This window comes from Microcebus murinus, chromosome 2, assembly GCF_040939455.1.
Source record: "Microcebus murinus isolate Inina chromosome 2, M.murinus_Inina_mat1.0, whole genome shotgun sequence".
Classification (NCBI taxonomy): domain Eukaryota; kingdom Metazoa; phylum Chordata; class Mammalia; order Primates; family Cheirogaleidae; genus Microcebus; species Microcebus murinus.
Window position 1 is genome coordinate 13,844,410 of NC_134105.1, and position 20,259 is coordinate 13,864,668.

The window sequence follows — 20,259 nt, forward strand, 5'->3', positions numbered from 1 at the left end:
GAACACCTGTGTTTCTAGCAACTAGCTCATAAGAAATAATCTGAAAAGCTAATAGATGGTCACCCACAGTGTGACAGAAACTGGGCCTAATTGCCCAACTACAGTGGATTGAAAAAAAAAAAAATATATATATATATATATATATATTGAGACAGAACCTCACACTGCAGCCCCAGGTACAGTGCAGTGGTGTCATCATAGCTCAATGCAACCTCAAACTCCTGGGCTCATGTGATCCTCCTGCCTCAGCCTCTCGCTCCTGGCTAATTTTTCTATTTTTTCACTAAAGACAGGGTTTCACTCTTGCTCAGGCTAGTCTTGAACTCCTGAGCTCAAGCAATCCTCCTGCCTTGGCCTCCCAGAGTACTAGGATTACAGGGGTGAGCCACTATACACGGCCAAATAAATATATTTTTGTATATTGATATCCTAAGGTATTATGATTTTTAATGGCAGTAAGTTTCAGTTTTTAACAACATAGAACATGCTTACGAAGTGGCACTGAATGAAAATAGCAGAATATAACATTATGCATTCAGAGTGAGCTCAATTATTGTTTAAAAATATATATACATACAAGTGAAAAACTAGAAGCTGTTATCTATGAGCAGTGAGATTACTGTTTCCTTAATCCTTTTTTATACTTGATTATTTTTTTTCCACAAGTGAGCATATAAAGCTTTTATATTGAAAAAAACAATCATTGAAAACATCAAATTAATAGAAATGCCTGCCTCATAAACTGAGGTGGGTGAGTTCTTGAGTCTTAGCAAAACAAGCATTAGGCAGCTCACATTTGCTTTGGGGGAGCTGTGGAGGCTCCAAGCCAGCCCAGCTGGACACCCACAGAAATATCCCACATCCTCGGGCAACCTCTTTGCCTTTTCCTGTATGGAAAATGGAAAATGTACCTAGTTGGGCAGCTTGGTGTCGGGACACCAAGAGTGAACCCCAACCCACAGGACAGTAAGGCAACCACAGGAATGCCCCTAACCTCTCCCTATCTGTCTTCTGTCATCTGTAACGTGGCCACGCCCTTACCTCACAGGTCCTAAATCATCCTAGCAGGCCCTGTGACATCCACTTTCTCTAACCTCTGTTCTACAGATGAGGAAATGATGACTGACAGAGACAAAGCAGCTTCCCCAAGGGTCATGAGTGGAGTCAGAATTCAAACCCGGATCCCTGGCTTCAGAGACGGGGCTCCCCCTGCTCTGCCAGGGGCCCTTCCCAGGATGAACGTGCCATCTGATCCCAAAAAGGCTATACCTGAGTGGGCTGCTGTGGTAACAACACCACGGCATATTATTTTGTTATGAATTCTGAACTGCTTTTGTGCTGATATATTTAGAACCTTCTGTGAAACGAGAGACTGAAAAAGATTGCTGATTAGATTCTGTTTTGATTTGTGAAGGGAAAAGTGCCTGCCCCAGAAATCTAATTTCCTGCTGGCTTTAGCTCTTAAGAAGGGTCTGTAGGAAGGAGGTTCTAGACAGACTGGGCTTGATGTGTCATGTCCAGATTTCTAGCTCTATGACCCAAGGTGAATTGTTTCTCCTCTCAGAGCCTCAGTTTCCTCATCTGTAAGTGGGGGAAACAATCCTTACAGCTGGGGGTGGTCCCAAATATTCAGTGGGATGATATAGGTCAGGGTGTCATACCCCAGTGGGCAGAGCACAGGTGATCACGAATTCGGATCTCCCATCTCCCTGGGTCTATTTGACTCACCTGCGGGAGAAAATCCAAGCCATTTCCCTTTACCGGTATGACTGGGGAGAGGTGGGCCTGGCAGTCTGAGCCTCCACATGCCCTCAGCTTGCCCTCCGGATGAGCTGTGACCCGGTGCCAGTTCTCCAGGCGGCCACGAGGCTCCCAGTACCTCCCTTGGTCTGCCTGGCAGAAGTCCCCCTGGACTGAGGCGTCCGGTCCTCTCTCTACGCTGGTTTCTCAGGAGCCAGGTCACAGGGCCGCCTTGGGCAGTCCTCACTCAACATTTCCAACTCCTTTCCACCCACCTGCCTGGGTCCAAAGCCCACCAGGACGTAGGTCCTGGCCAGAAATGTCCCAGTGTGGCGCCCCAGGGAGAGGAGCAGAAAGCAGTCTCCACCCTGCTCTGCCCCAAGACAAGGCAGTGGGCACACGAGACTCCCCCAGGGGCAGAGAGACTCCCCCAGGGGCAGACGGGGGTGGGGTGGGGGTGGGAACTGGGCTTGCTGAGTAGGCAGAAAATGGCAGAGGACTGCCCCCCACCTCTGAAAATTCAGGGGAAAGAGGAAGAAAGGGTAATGCCTTCCCAATAGGGTGACCGACTCCCTGGTTTGCTTGGGATTGAGCGGCGGGTTCCAGGGATGCCGGCCTTTGCATGCCAAAACTGAAACAGTTTTTAGACTCGCCCTGCCATGGGCTGTGTGAGCCTGGGCAGGAGCCGCGCATTCAGACTGCCTGTTCAGTGTAAAGGGAACTGGACCAGTTCAGGTCTGGGGAACTTCAACTCTGCCACCTGGGCTTAGCCCCAGAAGCAGGTGGCCGGGAGGATTTGGGGATGGGCAGGGCCGGTCAGGCGAGCCCACAGCCTCAGGGACACTCCTGCTCGGGGAAGGGTTATCCGCGGAGCCCAGCGCCGCGGGGTGGCAGGCCCCCTCCCGGGGAGGCAGGATGGGGGCGGGGCGGCGCCAGTGCGCATGCCCGGGCCAGGGCCGGCGCGGAGCCCGGGGCCACCCGGAGGGCTCCTACCTGCAGGCCGTTGGGGTACACGTCGCCCTCGGACAGCGAGTCCACCAGCTCCTCCTCGTCCAGCGTGGCCCGCTTGTAGGTCGACATCTGCAAGGCCAAATGCAGCACGGACTCCCTCAGCGCCTCCATGGCTCTCGCGCCCGAATGGGGAAGCGGCCCCAGCCCTGGCGCCGCTGCCACTGCGCCCCGCCCCGGCCGGGACACCCGAGACCGGCCCACGCACCGGCCCGCGGCGGGGAGGGGTGTCCCGCCCCCCGCCCCCTCCCCTCACCCCCAGCGCCGACAGCACCGCGGCCACCGGGGCTGCGACCACAGGCTCCGCATGCTGCGTCCCGGGACCCCAGGTCCCGCCGCTGCCACCACCACCGCCGCCGCGCGCCCCGGAGGCCAGGGCAGGCAGCGCTGGGGGTCTGGGCCGGGCTACGCACCACCTTCGCGGGCGGGCGGGCCCTGAGCCAGTTCTCCAAGAGACCCCATGGCCCGAGAGTCTCAGGGAAATGCGGCCTCTCCCTTCCCAGGAGGCCTGGAGAGGGGCCCCCCAACTCAAGCCCTCAGCAGGCAGGAAAGGGCCTCACAGCGACCTCTCCTTCTAGGAAATCTTAAGTCCCCCTTCAATAATGGGGTCCCCAATGGCAGATACCAAGAGTATCAGGAAGGTGCCTCCACCATTTGTCCTTAGGTGCGTCAAGGCCGGGGTGGGGGGCCTCCCCATCATCACTAGAAAGACTAAACAAAAAAGGTGGATAAAAAAGACAGGTGTCCCGCCTTGCCCCCGTGCCCAAAGGTGTGACCCTCCCCAACAGGTTAGGAAGCACTGCTTTGGGGCAAGCCAGAAACCAGGGAAGTGACCCTTCCCTTCCACCTTCCCTCCAGGAGTCAGAGCCTCACTCAGGTCCTTTCCCCAGCCCCTGAGGCCTCTCCGGTGACCCTAGGTGGGAAAGTGGGCTCTCTCAGGTGTCAGGATGTGGCCCCAGCGCTCTCCTATTCACTCGGAACCCCAGAGAGGTCTGACCCGGCAGTTTCCCCAGGGACTGTCCACTTCTAGTAAGGCAAGAGACCCGGGCATTGGGATGTTTTTAGCTTTCCAAAGTGTGTTTCTGTACATTCCCAATTTGGCTCTGACAATCACAGTGTGTGATTGTCACACATAGGCTCGGAGAGGTGAGGTGACTGTCCCAGGTCACAGGGACAGGGAGAGCAGTGGCTCCTGAAGGTCTCCTGGCTTTCACTCCTGCCTTCCTGCAGCCCCCTGGGCTAGGGCCAGCCCTTAAAAATGGAATTCTGATCTTGCCACTCCCTTGCTTAAAACCTCCTCGCTGTCCCTGGAATAAAATCCAAACCCTTCACCAGGCCCCTACGGCCCCTGCCCAGTCTTTTTTTATTCCTTTTATTTCCTCATATTATGGGGGTACAAATATTGTTAGGGTCACATACATTGCCCTTGCCACCACCCCCACCCCGTGCTAGAGCTTCAAGCATATCCAACCCCCAGGTGGTACGCACTGCACCCGCCATGTAAGTTTACACCCTTCCCCTCCTCCCCCCTCCCACCTGCCCACCACCCAATAAAAGTTTGTTTTTGTTTTTTTTACATTTTGGTTACATTGTATATCTTTGCCTCTCCCTAAAAAGGGTTAGAGGTAATCCCTTCTCCCCCACAATGCTCGCCACATCCTAAGATGTGGGTCCCCCCCGCCCCCCAATCCCTGGTGAACACTGTCACTATTTGAGCACCGTAGATTTTATCAGTCAGTACCAATTTGATGGCGAGTAGATGTGTAGCCCATTTTCCAGATCTTGTGTCACCTCGCTTTGTATAACGGGCTTAAGTTTAATCCAGGATAGCATAAACGGTGCTAGCTCACTGTCGTTTCTTAGAATTGAGTAATACTCCATTGTGAGCATATACCAAATTTTGGTTATCCACTCACCCCTGCCCACTCCTGACTCCTACGTCACTCACCCACGCACCAACTTCTTTGACCTTTACTCAGTTTCTCTGTTTCCCTCCCTCCAAGACCTTTGTAGTTGCTGTTCCCTCTGTCTGTAACATTCTTTCCTCATCTCTTCTCCCATGGCCAGCTTGGGCTTCAGGTCTCAGTTTAAGTGCCACCTCCTCAAATGTCCCAACCACCCTAAGTAGCCCCCCAAAATCTCTATTACAGCACCCTGTTATATTTTTTTTGTTGTTTTTACATCTTTATTGTCTATCTCCCCCCCTTCCCCCAAATCCTCAGCTTAGTCAGGACTGGGACCTTGTCTGCCCTGTTCAACAGAGAATCCCCACCACTGGCATATAGTAGGTGCTCAACAAACAGTTGTTGTAATGTCTAAGGACAAAGGGAACACATCTAAGGAGCATAGGCCCTGGGGAGGCAGGACACTTGGAATAATTTTAATTCTGGAGTCTTCTTTCTCACTCCCACTGGATGGAGGAGTTCCCATTACCCACTCCAGAGAGAGAAAGGACTGTTTCAATGCTTCTTATCACTGGGTTACAGGTGGACGTTTTCTAAAATAGGACGTTGATTATACTAAGCAACAAGTGTCAATCAACAGAGGAAAAGACCCTTGAGAAGGAAGTTCAGTCCGCCGAACGTCTCCCCGAGGCACTTAGGTGGTGTAAGGTGTCTGTCAGTTTCTTCCCACCCACCGTCTCAGCTCACCCTCTCTCGCTTCCCTTGGAAGCAGGTGTTATTGGCCCCTTTGACAGAGAATGAAACTGAGGCTCAGGGAAGTAACTCGCCCAGGTGCGGTTAAGCAATGGCTCTTGTTCCTTCCGTCTCATTTCAGAGATCTCCCCTTCTGGGAAGCTCTCCGGCCCACCTTCCCCGGACTGCATCTGGTCCCTCGCCTGTGTCCCCACACAGCCCCCACCCCATGCTGCCTCTACTGAAGCACACGGCACTCCAGGCGGCAGAACCCTGCCAGCGGGGGCTGGCTCTCATGGCCCCTGTATCCGCAAGGGCCAACGTGGGGCAGGAACCCCTGCAGGTAGCTGAGCGCAAGTGGGAGGCAAGGGAGGGCGGCTGGAAGCTCAGCCCCGGCGCTGACGCCCGCCCACTGCAGCCTGTCTGTGGATGGATGGTGTGGGAAGCTCACGCGCCTCCCAAGCAGAAATGGGCAGAGATGGAGCGCTGTTTATTTTGCAGCACACAAAGATGGGGGCCCCCTCCTGAAACGCCTGCCTCCAGCCCTGCGGTGAAACCGAATCCCCCCTCAGACGTGGGAGAGGCTTAGCTGACTCTGCGTGGTGAGGGACGTTCCAACCGTGGCAGCCCTATCTTGGTACCTGCCCAGAGCCCTCCACCCAGGGCCTTCCGGCCACTGTCGTGATGGGCGTCCCCACCTCTCCAGAGCCTCAGCAGGCATCACTTCCATTTGACGGGGGAGAGGGGCCAGACACACCAAACACCTACTATGCGCCACCTGACAAAATGTATCTCTGCTAACCCCAGTGCCTCTCCCCAAACGAGATGACGGAGGGGCAGGGAGGAGGCAGGACTTGGCCCCTGTCTCCCTCCCCCCTCCCCCACCATCACTTGCCCAGAGGGTTCAGGAACCAAGATGTGACTCTTCCCCTGCTGGACTCCAAACCCCACACGCTCTGAGTCCATTCTGGGGTCTCCAGAGAGCCCAAGCCACATGGTTAGCTAGTGAGTGGCAGAGCTGGGCCTAGAACCTGGGTCCTGGACTCTTGGTCCTGTGCTCTTTGTGGAAGGTGGAACTGCTTCTTCAGGTGGAGACCCCCCAGAGCCTGGACGCCCTGGGCAGACTAAGGCTCTGGGCTGGCAGCGCGGCCAGCACTCATTCTCCCTAATTGCCTCATTTGTGGTTGTGGGTGCCGCCGCACCCAGCCCTGCGAGCTTCGGGGAAAGGGGAAGAACCATCACCACTCTGTGGGGTCATTTCTGCCTCCGTCTGCTCAGTTCCCTTCCTGGAGGCGTGGAGGAGAAATCTGGGTTTGCTATCACGAGAAGGGCTTGGTGGAGACCCAGAATGGAGGGGTGGGAACCACAGTTTCCTGTGGACAGCCCATCCCCAGAGCCCGTCCCCAGCGCCTGGTGACCCAGCTGCACAGAGAAAGTGACGAAAGCCAGATGAAGGTGCGGCGGTGCCCAGCTCTGGAAACCCCACCCTTGGAAATCAAAGGCCTGGTGTGAACAGAAACAAGAAATATAAATGCTCACGTGTTTCTGAGGACAAAAGCCCCATGGCCCAGTGGCACCCAGGCACGATCCCATTTGCCCAGACTGCATTAGTCACTCAGATGGCTCTTGTGTTTGGATTGCCAAAGGCGGGGGATCTTCAAGGAATGTTGGAGCGTGTTAGAGGCAGGAAAGAGCAGCCCCGTGAGTGGAATTCCGAGGCCTGGGACTCGGCAGCCACACCCTCCGAGCCACTTGCACATGCTGTTTCTAAGCCTCGGCTCCTTACGGATGCTGCCCTTTGTAGCCAAAGTCGCCATCAATTGCTGCTTCTGTTGCTGATAATTGGCCAGGATCTGTTAAATCCTTATGTCATCTAAAACACGCTTGTTATCTGTTAGCTAAATATTAATATTTAACAGACATGATAATATAAGGGGTAAAAGCACAGGATCCAAACCGCAGTTCAGATCCCTGCTCTGCCACTTCCCAGCTGTGTGACCTTGGGCAAGTGACTCAGCCTTTCTGTGCCTCAGTTATCTCATCTATAAATAGGGATGATAATAATAGTATCTCCCTCATAGGACTGTTGTGATACTTAAGTGAGTTAATATAAAGTGCTTAGAACAGTGCTAAGCATACATACAGCAAGTGCCTACTAAGTGTTAGCTGTTATTGCTTGTATTGCCATAACTTATACAATTCAAGGCTCACAAGCCTTCAATTGATCCCCAGCACCTAAAGAACAAAATCCAAACTCCTTAGTTTGGCATTTGAGGATTCCCCATCTGGTCTAAACCTACCTCTCCAAGTTCATCCTCCATAAACCCCTGAGGTGAGTGGCCATCGCCCTGCCCCCATCTTATCCCTGCAGGTGTGGACCCCTCAACAGGAGGTTACCTAGTCCCTGATGCTTGTCAGGCCCCAGGCAGCCCTGAGTAGGCCACGGTCCCCACCCTTGAGGGCTCTGTGGCTAATATCCCCTCTACCAAGAAGACCTCTCTATCCCAAATATTCCTCTCCATCTTGGGCCTGCTCCCTTCTGCCCAAATTCCCACCCTCCTCCCCAGTCAGAAGGAATTACGCCCTTGTCTCTGGTGTGCCCTGGCAAAGCACCTGGATTATTTTCAGGCCTTTGCCTAAGTGTCTTTATCCCTAGGATGGAGAGAAATCACCTTGTTACCCTTCACCACCCGGTACCCAGAACAGAACCTGGTACACAGATAACTAGTTTTTATAGTCCAGATTTTTACTAGGGCATAGGCAGTGTCTTTTACATGGGAAATTTCCATGTGATTAATTTCTTTTTAAATGTACCACAAAGTTCCTGAAAGATTAAACTGCCTCTTGATGTTCTGATAACAAGAATCAGCCTGTATCTCTTTTCCTTGGCTGCCAGGAAGCTCACAGCCAAATCAGAAAATACCTATGGGTACTTTCCTGGCCTTTATGTTCAGCTTTTTCCTTGTCCACATTTTCTACTCTGTTTTCCCTGATCCTGATTTTCATTTCTTTTGCATATTATTTTATTGAATATATTTTAGTCATAATCCATCATGAATCCTTTATGGAATATAGTGAGTTAGAAACAACCTGCATCGGGAACACATCTCCCCTAACCCACTCTCCTGGGAATGCAGATTCAAAATATTTATACAACAGTGGGAAGACCAAGGAAGTAAAGGCAGTCCCAGGCCCAATTCCAGGTTTCCTGAGCTCATGTGCCCTTGGGCAGGTAGCTTTCACTTTTCAGGTCTGTTTCCTCATCTGTGAAAAGGGTCTTTGTAAAGATTGAATGAGCTGGAATGTGAACTACTGGGCATATAGCAGCCCATCCCCAGGTGAACTGGCACCTGAAGGACATACTGTATCACCTGCCTCTTTATGCCTGCTTCTCTTTTTTTACATTTTAATTTAATATCTTTTTATAGACAGGCTCTCACTCTGTTGCCCAGGCTGGAGTGCAGTGGTATGATCATAGCTCACTGCAGCCTTGAACTCCTGGGCTCAAGGGAGCCTCCTGCCTCAACCTCACAAGTAGTTGAGACTACAGGCACCTGCCAGCACACCCTGCTGATTTTTTTTTTTTTTTTTTTTTTTGTAGAGACAGGATCTTGCTATGTTGCCCAGGCTGGTCTTGAATTCCTGGCCTCAAGTGATCCTCCTACCTTCGCCTTCCAAAACACTGGGATTACAGGCATGAACCATTGCACCTGGCTTGCCTGCTTCTCTTTACCTTCCTCACCACCTTTCCATTTGCTTCTGCCCTCATCAAAATTTCCTAATCTTGGCCAATATTTGGCATTACTCTAGCCCTGCTATGTACTTAGCAAAAATAATGGACTGCCCAGCAATCGAGGTGAACGTCAACAGCAGTAAGTCAAATACGAGTTGTCAATAGATAGTATGGACCCTTGATACGATGTGATGACAATGGCACTTTACCTGTATTGTCCTCCTCCCAAAAGCACATTATCCCAGTCTAACCATGAGAAAAACATCAGACAATCCCAGGCAAGGGACATTCTATGAAATACCTGACTATGACTTCTTAAAACTGTCAAGGTCATCAAAAACAAGGAAAGTCTGAGAAACTGTCACAGACAAGAAAAGCCAAAGTAGACATATGACTAAATGTAATGTGGTATCATGGATGGGAGCCTGGAACAGAGAAAGGACATTAGATAGAAACTAAAGAAATCTGAATAAAGTATGGACGTTAGTAATAATCTATCAATATTGGCTCATTAATTGTGACAGGTGTACCATATAAGATGTTAATAATAGGGGAAATTGAGAATGGGGTATAAGAGAACTCTGTGCTATCTTTGCAATGATTCTACCAATGTCAAACTGTTCTAAAATAAAGTTTATTTAAAAAAATAACTGGCTGTCCCCTCAAACAGAACACAGAGTCAATCACCCTGACACTGCCCAGTCCCCAAGGCTCTTCTATATCCTTATCTTGTTCATGTTGTCAGCTTGTGGAGTAAGTCCTGGGATGCCCATATTACAGATGTGGAGACTGAGGCTCAGGGAGAGGAGGAGGCCTGCCTGTCGGCAGCAGAGCTGGGACTCAAACCCAGGCCTTCCTGGTTCTCTTGGGGCCTGGCTCTCTAGGTCACCTCCCTTGGAGGCCATGAGCCACCCTCTTGCGATGTGGGAAAGTGGGAGGGATGTAACTGGGGGGAGGGATGGGAGATTCTGCTTTGTGCCGCCAAAGGGTCAAATGCAGGCCTGAGCATGGGAAGGGGGAAGGTGGGCAGGAGTTGGGGGTCGGGGAGACTCGGGAGACACTCGAAGGCCAAGGGTGCAAGGTGGGAGGTCAAGGTTGCCAGCCATCTCCTTGGAGAAGGCAACAGTCCCACCAGCCCGTGAGTCAACCACCCTGGTCTGGCCCCGCGTCCCAGGGCTGGGCTCCTGCAAACACGCAGGCAGCAGGAGACTCGCCTACACATGCAGGGAGCTGGAGACGCTTACCCACTTGGCCTGTGTTGACGCACCTGCCTGGGGGCCTGGCAGGCACCGAGTCTCACCCAGTGTTGCCGACCCACTGCCGCGGTGCCCGCTGCAGACCGCCCCACGCCCAGGCCCCAGACCTGGCTGCAGCCTCTCATCACAGGTGGACGCAGGCCGCTGACCCGCCCACCCCTCCACGGGCCTGACAGCCCCGGCAGCCATCTCTGCCCCTTGGGAAGCCTTCCCTGGGGAGCCCCCTTGATCTCCCACTGTGGCCCCTTCAGTCCCTTGCCTCCTGGCCAGGACTGGGACGGAGTCCTAAACTACTTGGGAGCTTCACGTGTGACTCCCTGGAGCTGGCAGGATGAAGACCACGGGCCTCGTCCAGCTTCTCCCCCTTTTCCCCTCGGGTCTCCCGGGAGCCCTCCAGAGGCATGTTTCCAGCCCCTCATCCCAGCAGGGTGACTGGCAGCCAAGTGTGACTGTGTAACTTGACAAAGTCATTTCTCTTCCGCCCGTGCTTTGGCTTCTGCGGCTGTGCGATGGCGATGAGGACGGTACCTACCCCGCAGGGTCTGTACCGATCTTGAATTAAGTCAGATCTGGAAAGCCCGCAGCGCGGTGCCTAGCAGAGAAGCAGCACGAGGCGGGGAGAGACCAGGGAGAGGGAGAGACCTATGGCACACCAGGCGCCCGGCCCGGCCTGGGACCTGACGGCACATGTTAGCGCCCTGACTCTTCCCCACTGCTCAGCTCAGCGTAAACACAGCTGGAGTGCAGCGAAGGTCAGTAACTTGCCCAAGGTCACACATCTGGTAAATAGCAAAGCCCAGATTTGAACCAGTTGCTTCTATCCCCAAAGCTGTGGATTTGTCATTATAGCATATCCGATGGCAGCCACCAACTCGCTCCCTCCTGACCATTTAGGTGTTACCTCCCAGCCGGGTTGAAGGGCCACGTTGTCCACTCTGATCTTCTCTAAGCACCAAGTTCAAGGCAGACCAGAGAGCTGTAGCCGGCCCTGACTCCGGGGCCACCCACCGATGTCCCTGCACCTTTTTGCGCTCCAGCACCCCTTGTGTGACATCGCAGGCTGTGCAGGATGACCGGGCTGGGTGAGTCCCAAGCTGGGGAGACCAAGTGTGCCTGAACAATTTGCTGATCACACACACCTAGGATCAAGTTAATCTGTTTCATTAAGTGATATGTATAATGGCGATGACTGAGCTGCCCAGTAATTAGACCCGACCAGGAAGCAGCTCGTGGAATTGGCTGTAATTAGTATTTGTGTTACACAGGTGGGCAGGTGCAGCTGGGAAGAGGGAGTTGAAAGTGGGTGGGGCAGGAAGCTGGGGGCTCTTTGGATCCATGAACCCCACGCCGACCAACTCATGTGGGTGATCCTGTCTAACTTCCATGATATGGGCACTACTATCCCTTTTCTAAGGTGAGAAAACAGGCTCAGAGAGGACCACTCACTTGTCCAAGGTCACACAGCCAGTAAATGACAGAGCCTGGGTGTCGCACAGGCTTGCCCATCTCCCTCTCAGCCTGGGCGGTGTCCTGGAGGAACAGGATTAGGGCCGGCAGGCAGGAGACCCACGTTCTGGTCCCACAATGCCTTACCCTGGGCCTCAGCAGGTCGTTCCAACCCACCCCGCTCCCAGAACACAAAGAGAAGGTATGTCTGCCAGGCCAGGGGTGGCCGAGAGTGTGGCCTTGGGGGCTGGGCTCCTTGGATTCTAATCCTTGGGCAAGAAACTTTCCCCTCTGAGCCTCAGTGTCCTCATCTGTACAATGGAGGTAACAATACTGTCTCTCCCACAGGCTGGTGAGATTAAATGAGTAAAAGACTTAAAACAATGTCTGAATATTACTATTATTTATGGGAAGAGAATGGGCTTTGCTGTCAGTTTTTTCATCTGTGGAATGGGGAGGTAGTTGCGGGATCAGAACAGTGACTTGCAAACATATTTTTTAAATCCCATAGAGTCCTTTATTTTAAAAACTTAATGTGGTAACACAACACCCAAAAGAGACATAAGTGGAGCTGCCACTTCCGCACTCAATGACTTCATCTCCTGACCCCGAACCTAGCTCCCTCAGGGGTTCCAAGGAATGCAGTTTGGAGACCACTCAATGACAGTTCTCCGAGAACTAACGGCGCTAAGCTGAGATCACAGGTGGGGTGGATGCAGGAATCCACGGCCCACCCGTGGGAGTGGGGCACCTGGGGGCTGTGGGACAGGCAGGGCCACGCTCCTGGGGAGGGCACTGCTGGCTGCCACCATCCAGCTGGACACCTGTCCCCCGCTAAGAGCCAGCTGAGAGGCAGGGGGAAGAGCACTGCATTCGGAGTCGGGCAGATGGCTTGGGCTGGTCGTGTCACCTCTCTGGGCCTCACGCTCCTCAGCTGTTAGACAGGAATGATAACACCCTCTTATCAGTGTCCTTAGGACAAAACTGAATCACACGTGTTAAAAGGCTTTGCACCCGAAAGACTGCCCCAAATTAATATTTGTGTTACTTCTGGTAGATTATTTTCCCTTGTTAAGAGACAGACTCTGGAGCCAAATGCGCAGGTTCAAGCCCTGAGCCACCATGCACCAAGAGCCCGGGATGCGGTCACTGAGCCTGTTTCCTCCTGTGTAACACAGCGGCACAAGGTGGTGCCCGGTGCACAGTAAGCATTTGCCACTCCTGGGTTTGGGGGGACAATACTAATGGCAAACTCGCTCCCTAGTGCTTTGGCCAGTGTAGACATAGGGGAAGAGGGTGAGTGTCTCCTCCCAACTCTCTACAGGCTTGCAGTTCAAGATGTTTGGGTTCTGAGCTCATGAAGGGCTCAAGCTTCCCTGGGCTAGGTTTGGGACGTGTCTGTCCCTAAAAGGCCAATTCAACAGCCATTTCCAGGAGATTGTGTGACACCTATTTACTGAGCACCTATCATATGCCAGGTACCCCCCACAACCCAGCAGGACAGCTAGCACCGTCCCAATTTGACAGATGAGGAAACTGAGGTTCAGACAGGTGACATGCCCACCCCAAGGCCAGGCTGCCCCTCAACTGCACACAGGGTCTGGAACCAGGCCCTGCCATGGTGTGGAGCTGCCAGAAGGCACATGGGGCCCAGGTACCAGCCCAAGTCACGTGCATGTGGCAGGCAGTACATCCTCAGAGCAGGGAGACCTGGCTGGCATTAGGTCTTACTCAGGAAATGACCTTGTCCCCAGGGGAACCAGCCGCCTGACAGGCTGAGCTCTCCAAACCCAGCCCCATGCCACCTCCTCCAGGAGGCCCTCTTTGGCCAGTCCTGCCACTTATCCCTACTGTGGCCCAGGCCCCATCCCAAGCCCCTTGCTGTGTACCAGGCTGGTGCTAAACACTCTCTGTAGGCCACTCTTTTAATCCTGCCAATAACTTTCTGGCTCAGTGACCAGGGCAATCTCCTCTTTGAACCTTGGCTTTCTCACTGGTAAAATGAGTGATGGTGGCAGCGTATATCTCAAAAGTGGGTATGACCATCAAATTGGGAAAAACCGATAATAATGGCAAATGCTTACTTAGCACATACTGCACTCTAGGCCCCGGCTCAGGGACTTGCAGACGCTGGTAGTGGGGGGCTGGGTCCTGGATGTGTCTGCTGGCCCCTCCCCACCACCCCTTCTCAGGCTCCAGAAATGACTATAGACCTGAAATCTTTCCACCAACTCCTGGCCCTGAGAATGGAGCCAGATGGAGCCCAAAGAGCACCAGCATGGGAGTCCAGAGTCCCCTTGTGAGTTCTAGCCCTGTGCTCCTGGCCCAGGCCGTCCCCTTCGGAGGTAGGAGGTGATGATGGAAGTACAGTAGTGTTTTGCCTGGTGATCCTTATCTTCCCTCTCCCAGCCTTTCCCAAGTGATAGGCTTGTCCAGACCAATCACTGGGGGGTGGGGACGCTCCTGCCACTGGTGCCCCAGGCAGCAGCAGCAGCCTGTCCTGGCCCTGGGCCCAGGCTGGCAGATTCTTCCATCCTCATCACCCGGGTCTCTGCCTCCTCCCAAGCCTGGCTCTCCCCTCCAGGCTCCTGCTATTTCTGCCCCCACTTGCCCGGTGCTTCCTAATGCTTCTGATGGCTCCTCATCAACCAGCCTGACCACTGGCTGCTCTCCCAGCACTTCCTAAAACTGGGCTCGGCTACCTGACAGCCAAGGTGCCCGGGCATGAAAACTGCCTGAGCCAGGGCAGTCCTAGCAGGACGGGGCCACTCGGCTCTCTTGCTTGTTCAGGGAGGTGGCACCCTTGATGGCCAGCAAAGCTGTCCCCCAAGTGGCATAACTATCCCAGCAGCCTCACCCTTCACCTCCAACTCCCTAAGGGGAGTATGTGTAGTGGTTAAGAACACAGATTCTAGAACCAGACAGACGGGGTTTAGATCCCAGCTCTGCCAAGTTCTCACTCCGTAACCCTGGGCAAGTCACTTAATCCTTCTCAATGGCTCAGCTCACTCATCTACAAAACAGATCTATTAATAAATTGTTATGAGGATTAGATGGCTTAATAGCAGAGAGCACTTAGAACAGGACCTGAAACAAAGAAAGCACTCAGCAAATACCAGCTATCATTATTGCTAACACTCTGGTTCGCCCAAGGCAGAACTCACAAACTGGCCATCCGCTGGTCAGATCTGGCCCACAGATGTGAATTATTTGGCATGTGGTGTTATAAACATTTTTGAAATGCCAACATTTTGGAGATTTTACATGAAAATCAATATTTTCAACTTTCCTTTAAAAGAAAACAAAGAAGACTTGGCAATTCCGGGCCCCCATTCTCACGTGGCAGCTGGGGCCAAGGAGTGGCCGCCCCCTTGGGACAGGACACAAGTGCCCAGGGCTCCGCAGTGCACCCCCACTCATGGCCTCCTCAGGGTGGCCCAGGGTCACTGCCACTTCTCACCACGCTGGTGCTGTTTCTTCTTCAAAAGAAAAGAGAAGAGAGAAATAATTCTTGAATCTTTCTTTCACTCAAAAGTGGGAAAATGATTTATGTGAAGCTTCCAAACAGGCAAAACTAACCTATGGCGACAGACATTAGAACAGTGGTTGCCTCTGAGAATGGGGCTTACTGGAAAGGAGTCTGAGGGAGTTTTCTGGGGAAATGAGAACGTTCTGGAAACACCCTCTATCTTGATTCCACTGTAGTTACATGTGGCATCTAAGTGTCAAAATTCGTCACACCATTCACTTCTGGCTTGTTCAATTTAGTCTATGCAATGTCCACCTCGATAAGAAAAAAAAAAGTGGAAAACCAAAAGATGGGTCAGGAGGATGTCATGTTTCAAGGAAAACAGGGACTGAGTCCTTTGCGGTGTTTGCACTGCCAATTGTGGAGAAGGCACGCTGAGGATGCCCCCGCACAATCACCCGGTCCCCTGCTCACACTTGTGTTTAAGACCCGCAGACTAAGGCTGTGCGTTGACTGACCGTCAAACTCCTGGACAGATCCACAGAAGCTGTTAGTCACAGCAGCTGTTTAAATTAAAATTAAGTAAAAGGAAAAATTCAAGCCTCATTTGCACGAGCCACATTTCAAGTATGCAGTAGCCACACGTGGTTAATGGACGGCACAGACATGGGACATTTCCATTATCACAGACAGTTCTACTGGACGACGCTGGAGTATACACCGTTTACAAAGCTGGACTAACTTCTGATCTTATTAACATCCGGATCCCGGGACAGGGCAGTCACCATGATCACTGCTCTGCGGTGCCTGACACACAGTAGGTACTCAGTAAATACGAGTCGAATGAATGAATGAAGGTAGAAGAAACAAATGGCAAGACCTGGTTTGAATCCCAATTCTGGTCCTCCCTGACTGCGGGGCCTCCAGCAAACCTCCCTTCTGAGTCTTAGTATCCTCTGGACGGAAGATGGCATAACAAGCTGTCCATCACTCTCAGGACCGGACACATAAACCCATGTTCTCGAGGTGCTCAGAGCACCAGGGGCCAAGAAAAGGCCTGCAGGAGAACTGATGTGTCAGCAGCCCCCACCCTGAAATTCTAGAACAGGAGGAAGGTATGGGAGCAGTGGGAGGGGCATGGGGGCGTTTCTGTTTGTGACAGGAGCCTTTGGAAATGGGGGGGGGTGTGGTGGCAAAGACAGAGCAGGTTGGGTACTACTCTGCGGGCTTCGGAGGGAGGGCTGCTGAGCACAGGGAAAAATCCACGTGAGCCCCCATGCCTGGCAGCTGGAATTTGAGCCGGGGCTGCATCAGACACCCACAAACACTGCTGCGGTCAGGGTGGCGGGATCGAGAGCCACCTCGATCCCCAGACAGACCCCTCTGCCCTGAGAGGCATGGACCGCCATCAAGGCAGGCCAGGACAGGGCCACCACATGGGCTGCTGGGAACAGACAGGGCGGGCCAAGGTCTGGCTGCCCAGCATCCATCCTTCTCCATGCCCACCATTCCAGAGCCTCTTAGGACCAGGGAAGTCAGCGCCTGTCCATTCATTTGTTCATTCATTCATTCAACGAATATTTATTATGTACCTACAATGTGGCAAGAAATGAGCTCCATGGCATGAATACCCCATTGAACCAAACAGAGTCAGGGGCTTGAACTGTAAGGGAGAGAGACAATAAACAATGCTGCTAAGAGTAATAATAATAGTAGCATCTGACATTCATTGAGTGCTTACTGTGTGCCAAATTCTGTATGCTAAGTGCTTTATAATGCATTTCTCATTTAATCCTTATAATAAAAATAATATGTATTATTACTGATCCTATTTTGTAGGTGAGGAAACTGAGGCACAGAGAGGTTATAGCTAAGATCATCCAGCTCTAAGTGGTAGAATTTGGGATTTGAACTCAGGCAATTTGACTCCCTGACCCTAATCAGTACACTGATGGCATCTAGCAGAGTGATTACCATTACAAAGAAAGGGCAGCAGAGGGGTGTAGCAGAGAGCCTCTGGGGAGGAGTCAAGGAAGATCTCTGTGAGCAGGTGACCTGTAAACTGAAACCAGAATGACCCGAGTCAGGAGGCACTTTGCAAGACCAAAGCCCCAGAGGCAGGACCCAGAGCAGTGTTTAAGGAGCAGATGGGCAGCGTGGTTGGAAGGGGTTGAGCCCTGTCTGAGCCCCGCCCTGGGCCCACACCATTCTACGGATGAACTGAGGCCCAGAAGGAGGAAGCCCCCTGAGTAAGCGGAGTCAGGGGCACAGCTAGAACTAGAAGCCAGGCCTTTGGACTCCCCATTCAGTGCTCCTTCCAAAGCCCTGCACACCATGCCATGAATGCTAAGGGCTCAGCAGTGGGGAATGAGCCACCTCTGGGACTTGGGATGACCAAGGTCAGCCAAGCAGTCTCTTGTCTGGCTGTAGGCAGACTCTCCCTCCCTCTGGGTCCAGTGGGTCTCAGCTCCCGGGTCGCTCCCTGCTCATAACTCTTGTCCATGTCACCCAAGCCTGGGCCGTGCGACACCAGCCAACCGGCTTTAACATTTCACTGTGGGCTCACTCTCCTCAATTCACTGTTGCTCTTCCCAGCAGCTCGGAGGGGATGGAGGTGGCATCTCCACAGCACAGATGGAAGACAGATTTTGAAGTTGGACACATTTGGCTTAGCCGCTTAGCAGCTGTGTGATGCCGAGTGAGTCCTGTCACCTCTTGGAGCCTCAGTTTCCTCCCTTTACATCTCTCCCTCCCCTGCTTCCTTGCCAGGGTATTGTAAGGGTCAAATGAGGCACCATGTGTAAAGCACCAAGCACGGTGGCTGGTGCATAATAAATGTTTCATAAAAGGCAGGTATTAAACATTATCACTACTGCCATCGACGTGAGGATGTCAGCAGCACAGGGGCACCCAGGAGATGTTTCCTTGTGCCCCAGAAGCCATTCTGGTCACCTGTCCCCACTGGGTCTGGGGCTGGGGGTTCTTTGTATCTCAAAGGAAAACAAGCGAGGGCTGGAAGTGGAAGCGCTGCCTGGCCAGCCAAGACCAGACCTGCTGCCATGGCCCCGCTGCCCACGCGGGCCTGCTGCCCCTGGGCGCTGGGCTCCAGACAGGAAATGGGAAGAGACAGATAAGCCTCTGTGGAAGGCAGCCAGGCACAGGGGAGGACTAGAAGGCCCCGCCTTGAGCATCCTAGTTGGGCAGAGATCTGGGCAGGACGGAAGAGAGGAGGAGCCTGGTGTACTGTTTTCCTGCTTCCCCAGTAGGCCACATGCCTTCTGGATGCCCCCAGGTCTAGAACAGGGCCACCTCTCGAAACCTGCCTACCTTGCTCCTGGCCTGGAACCACGACCAAGCTGCTCCCACCCACGTGGGAACCTCCTGCGCTTGCCCTAGAGACATCGCCTGTTTCTCTACCTGCACACCTCTGCTTCCCCCACCTGGAAATCCACGCGCCCTGCTCTGCTCTCAGGAAAGGGCTAACCTTCTGAGGCTCAGCCCACGTGGCATTTCCTTTGCCCCCGCAGAAGTGGCTCCTTTCTCAGAGCTTTAGTTTAACAAGCATTCATCGAGGCTCTCGAGACTGGCTGCCCTCCTCTCTCACATGCCCTGCCAGGGCCTGGCCACTGGGGGACGATTGGAGGCCTTAGTCCCCAGCTCTGGCCCCAGAGGCCACCTGTGTGGGACTCCCAGGGGCTGCCAGGATCCTCCCACACACGGGAAAGCACTCTCTCACTGGGGAAACGTCCCTTCTCTGGAATGGGGGGTAAGAGAAGGAAGGATGCCATGATGAGGGGCAGGGGATGGGCGGCAAGGAGGCCTGAGGGAGCTCTGGCGTGTGTTCCAGAAACCCGTCCGATCAGACAAGGCCAAAGACGCAGGGCTCCCGAGGCCATCGAGCCCCCTGGACACGGATGCAGGAACACTGGCCGTGTGACCTCGGGAAAGTCACTCGCCTTTGCTGAGCCCAGCCTCCTCTCTCGTAAGACAGGGCCGGCACTCCCAATCTCTGTGAACAAGAAGGCGAAAGGCCCTGTGGCCACCTGGAGGCGCTGGAGCCTGGGCTGGTGCCGAGACCCCCAGGGCCGTCTCAAAGCCGCAGTTCAGAGCACTCTCCCCTTCCCGCTGGCCCAGGGCTGCCCCTGCTGGAAGCACTTATAACTCCCCAGCACTTGGCTACAAGCCAGGGCTTCTTAAAGTTACCGACGACCGCCTGCTGAGGGCTTAGCGGGACTGGCCAGAGACCATCATTCACTGTTTTTGGAGATTATCACAGTTTGTAGAAACAGCAGGAGACCTAGCAGGAACCTGGAACTAGCTTGGGCTGGAGCCTGGGCTGGACCGGGACCAGGACAGCACCCCACGTCCTCGGAGAGCATCGGCCAGGCCCTCTCCCTTCCCCATCACTCAGGCGCACGGGGATTCCAGGGTTCTGGGGTCACGTCCCAGGCACGGGCACTGCAGCCTCATCCCCACCGGGCCATGAGACACAGGAAGAAATCTGGGCTGGAGTCGGGGGATGGGCATGCCCCCTCTGCAGCTAAGGACATGAACCCTGAAGCCAGACCTCCTGTGTTCAAATCCTGGCTCTGTCATTTGCCAGAGTGAGTTAACATCTCTGTGCCTCTGTTTTCTCACCATAAAATGGTGAAATAATAGCACCTACCCACTGGGTGGTTTGAAGGCCATAGCTAGCTCTTCAGAAAGTGTCTGGAATAGTGCCTGGTACACAGTGAGTGCTGGGTTGGTTGGGCGAATGCATGAATGAGTCAATGCATCTGAGCACTGCTCCGTGGAATGTGAGGCCCTTCCGGACCTGCCCAGCCATCGCCACCTGCCATTCCCCCTTGCAGGTCATGGTTGTGTCCTCCCCACCAGCTCTCTTTGTTTGGCATAACTTTGCCACTGCTGTTAGTCCCGAGAACTCCTTCAACACATGGTTCAAATGCCACTTCCTCTGTGAAGCCTCCT

The 20,259-nt window shown here is 53.4% G+C and overlaps 1 protein-coding gene across 2 annotated transcripts in view; it reads right to left on the minus strand.

Annotated features, from left to right (window-relative positions):
* The window catches only part of ECE1 (endothelin converting enzyme 1), a 107,117-nt gene that overhangs the window by 55,159 nt on the left and 31,699 nt on the right, over positions 1–20,259 (minus strand). Inside the window, exon 2 of one of the 2 annotated variants that reach the window (XM_012768713.3) lies at positions 2,734–2,820. In XM_012768713.3, coding sequence (XP_012624167.1) covers positions 2,734–2,820 — 87 coding nt within the window. Of the gene's footprint in view, positions 1–2,733; positions 2,897–20,259 lie in introns of those variants that run through there. The other variant, XM_012768711.3, reaches the window with a different exon arrangement.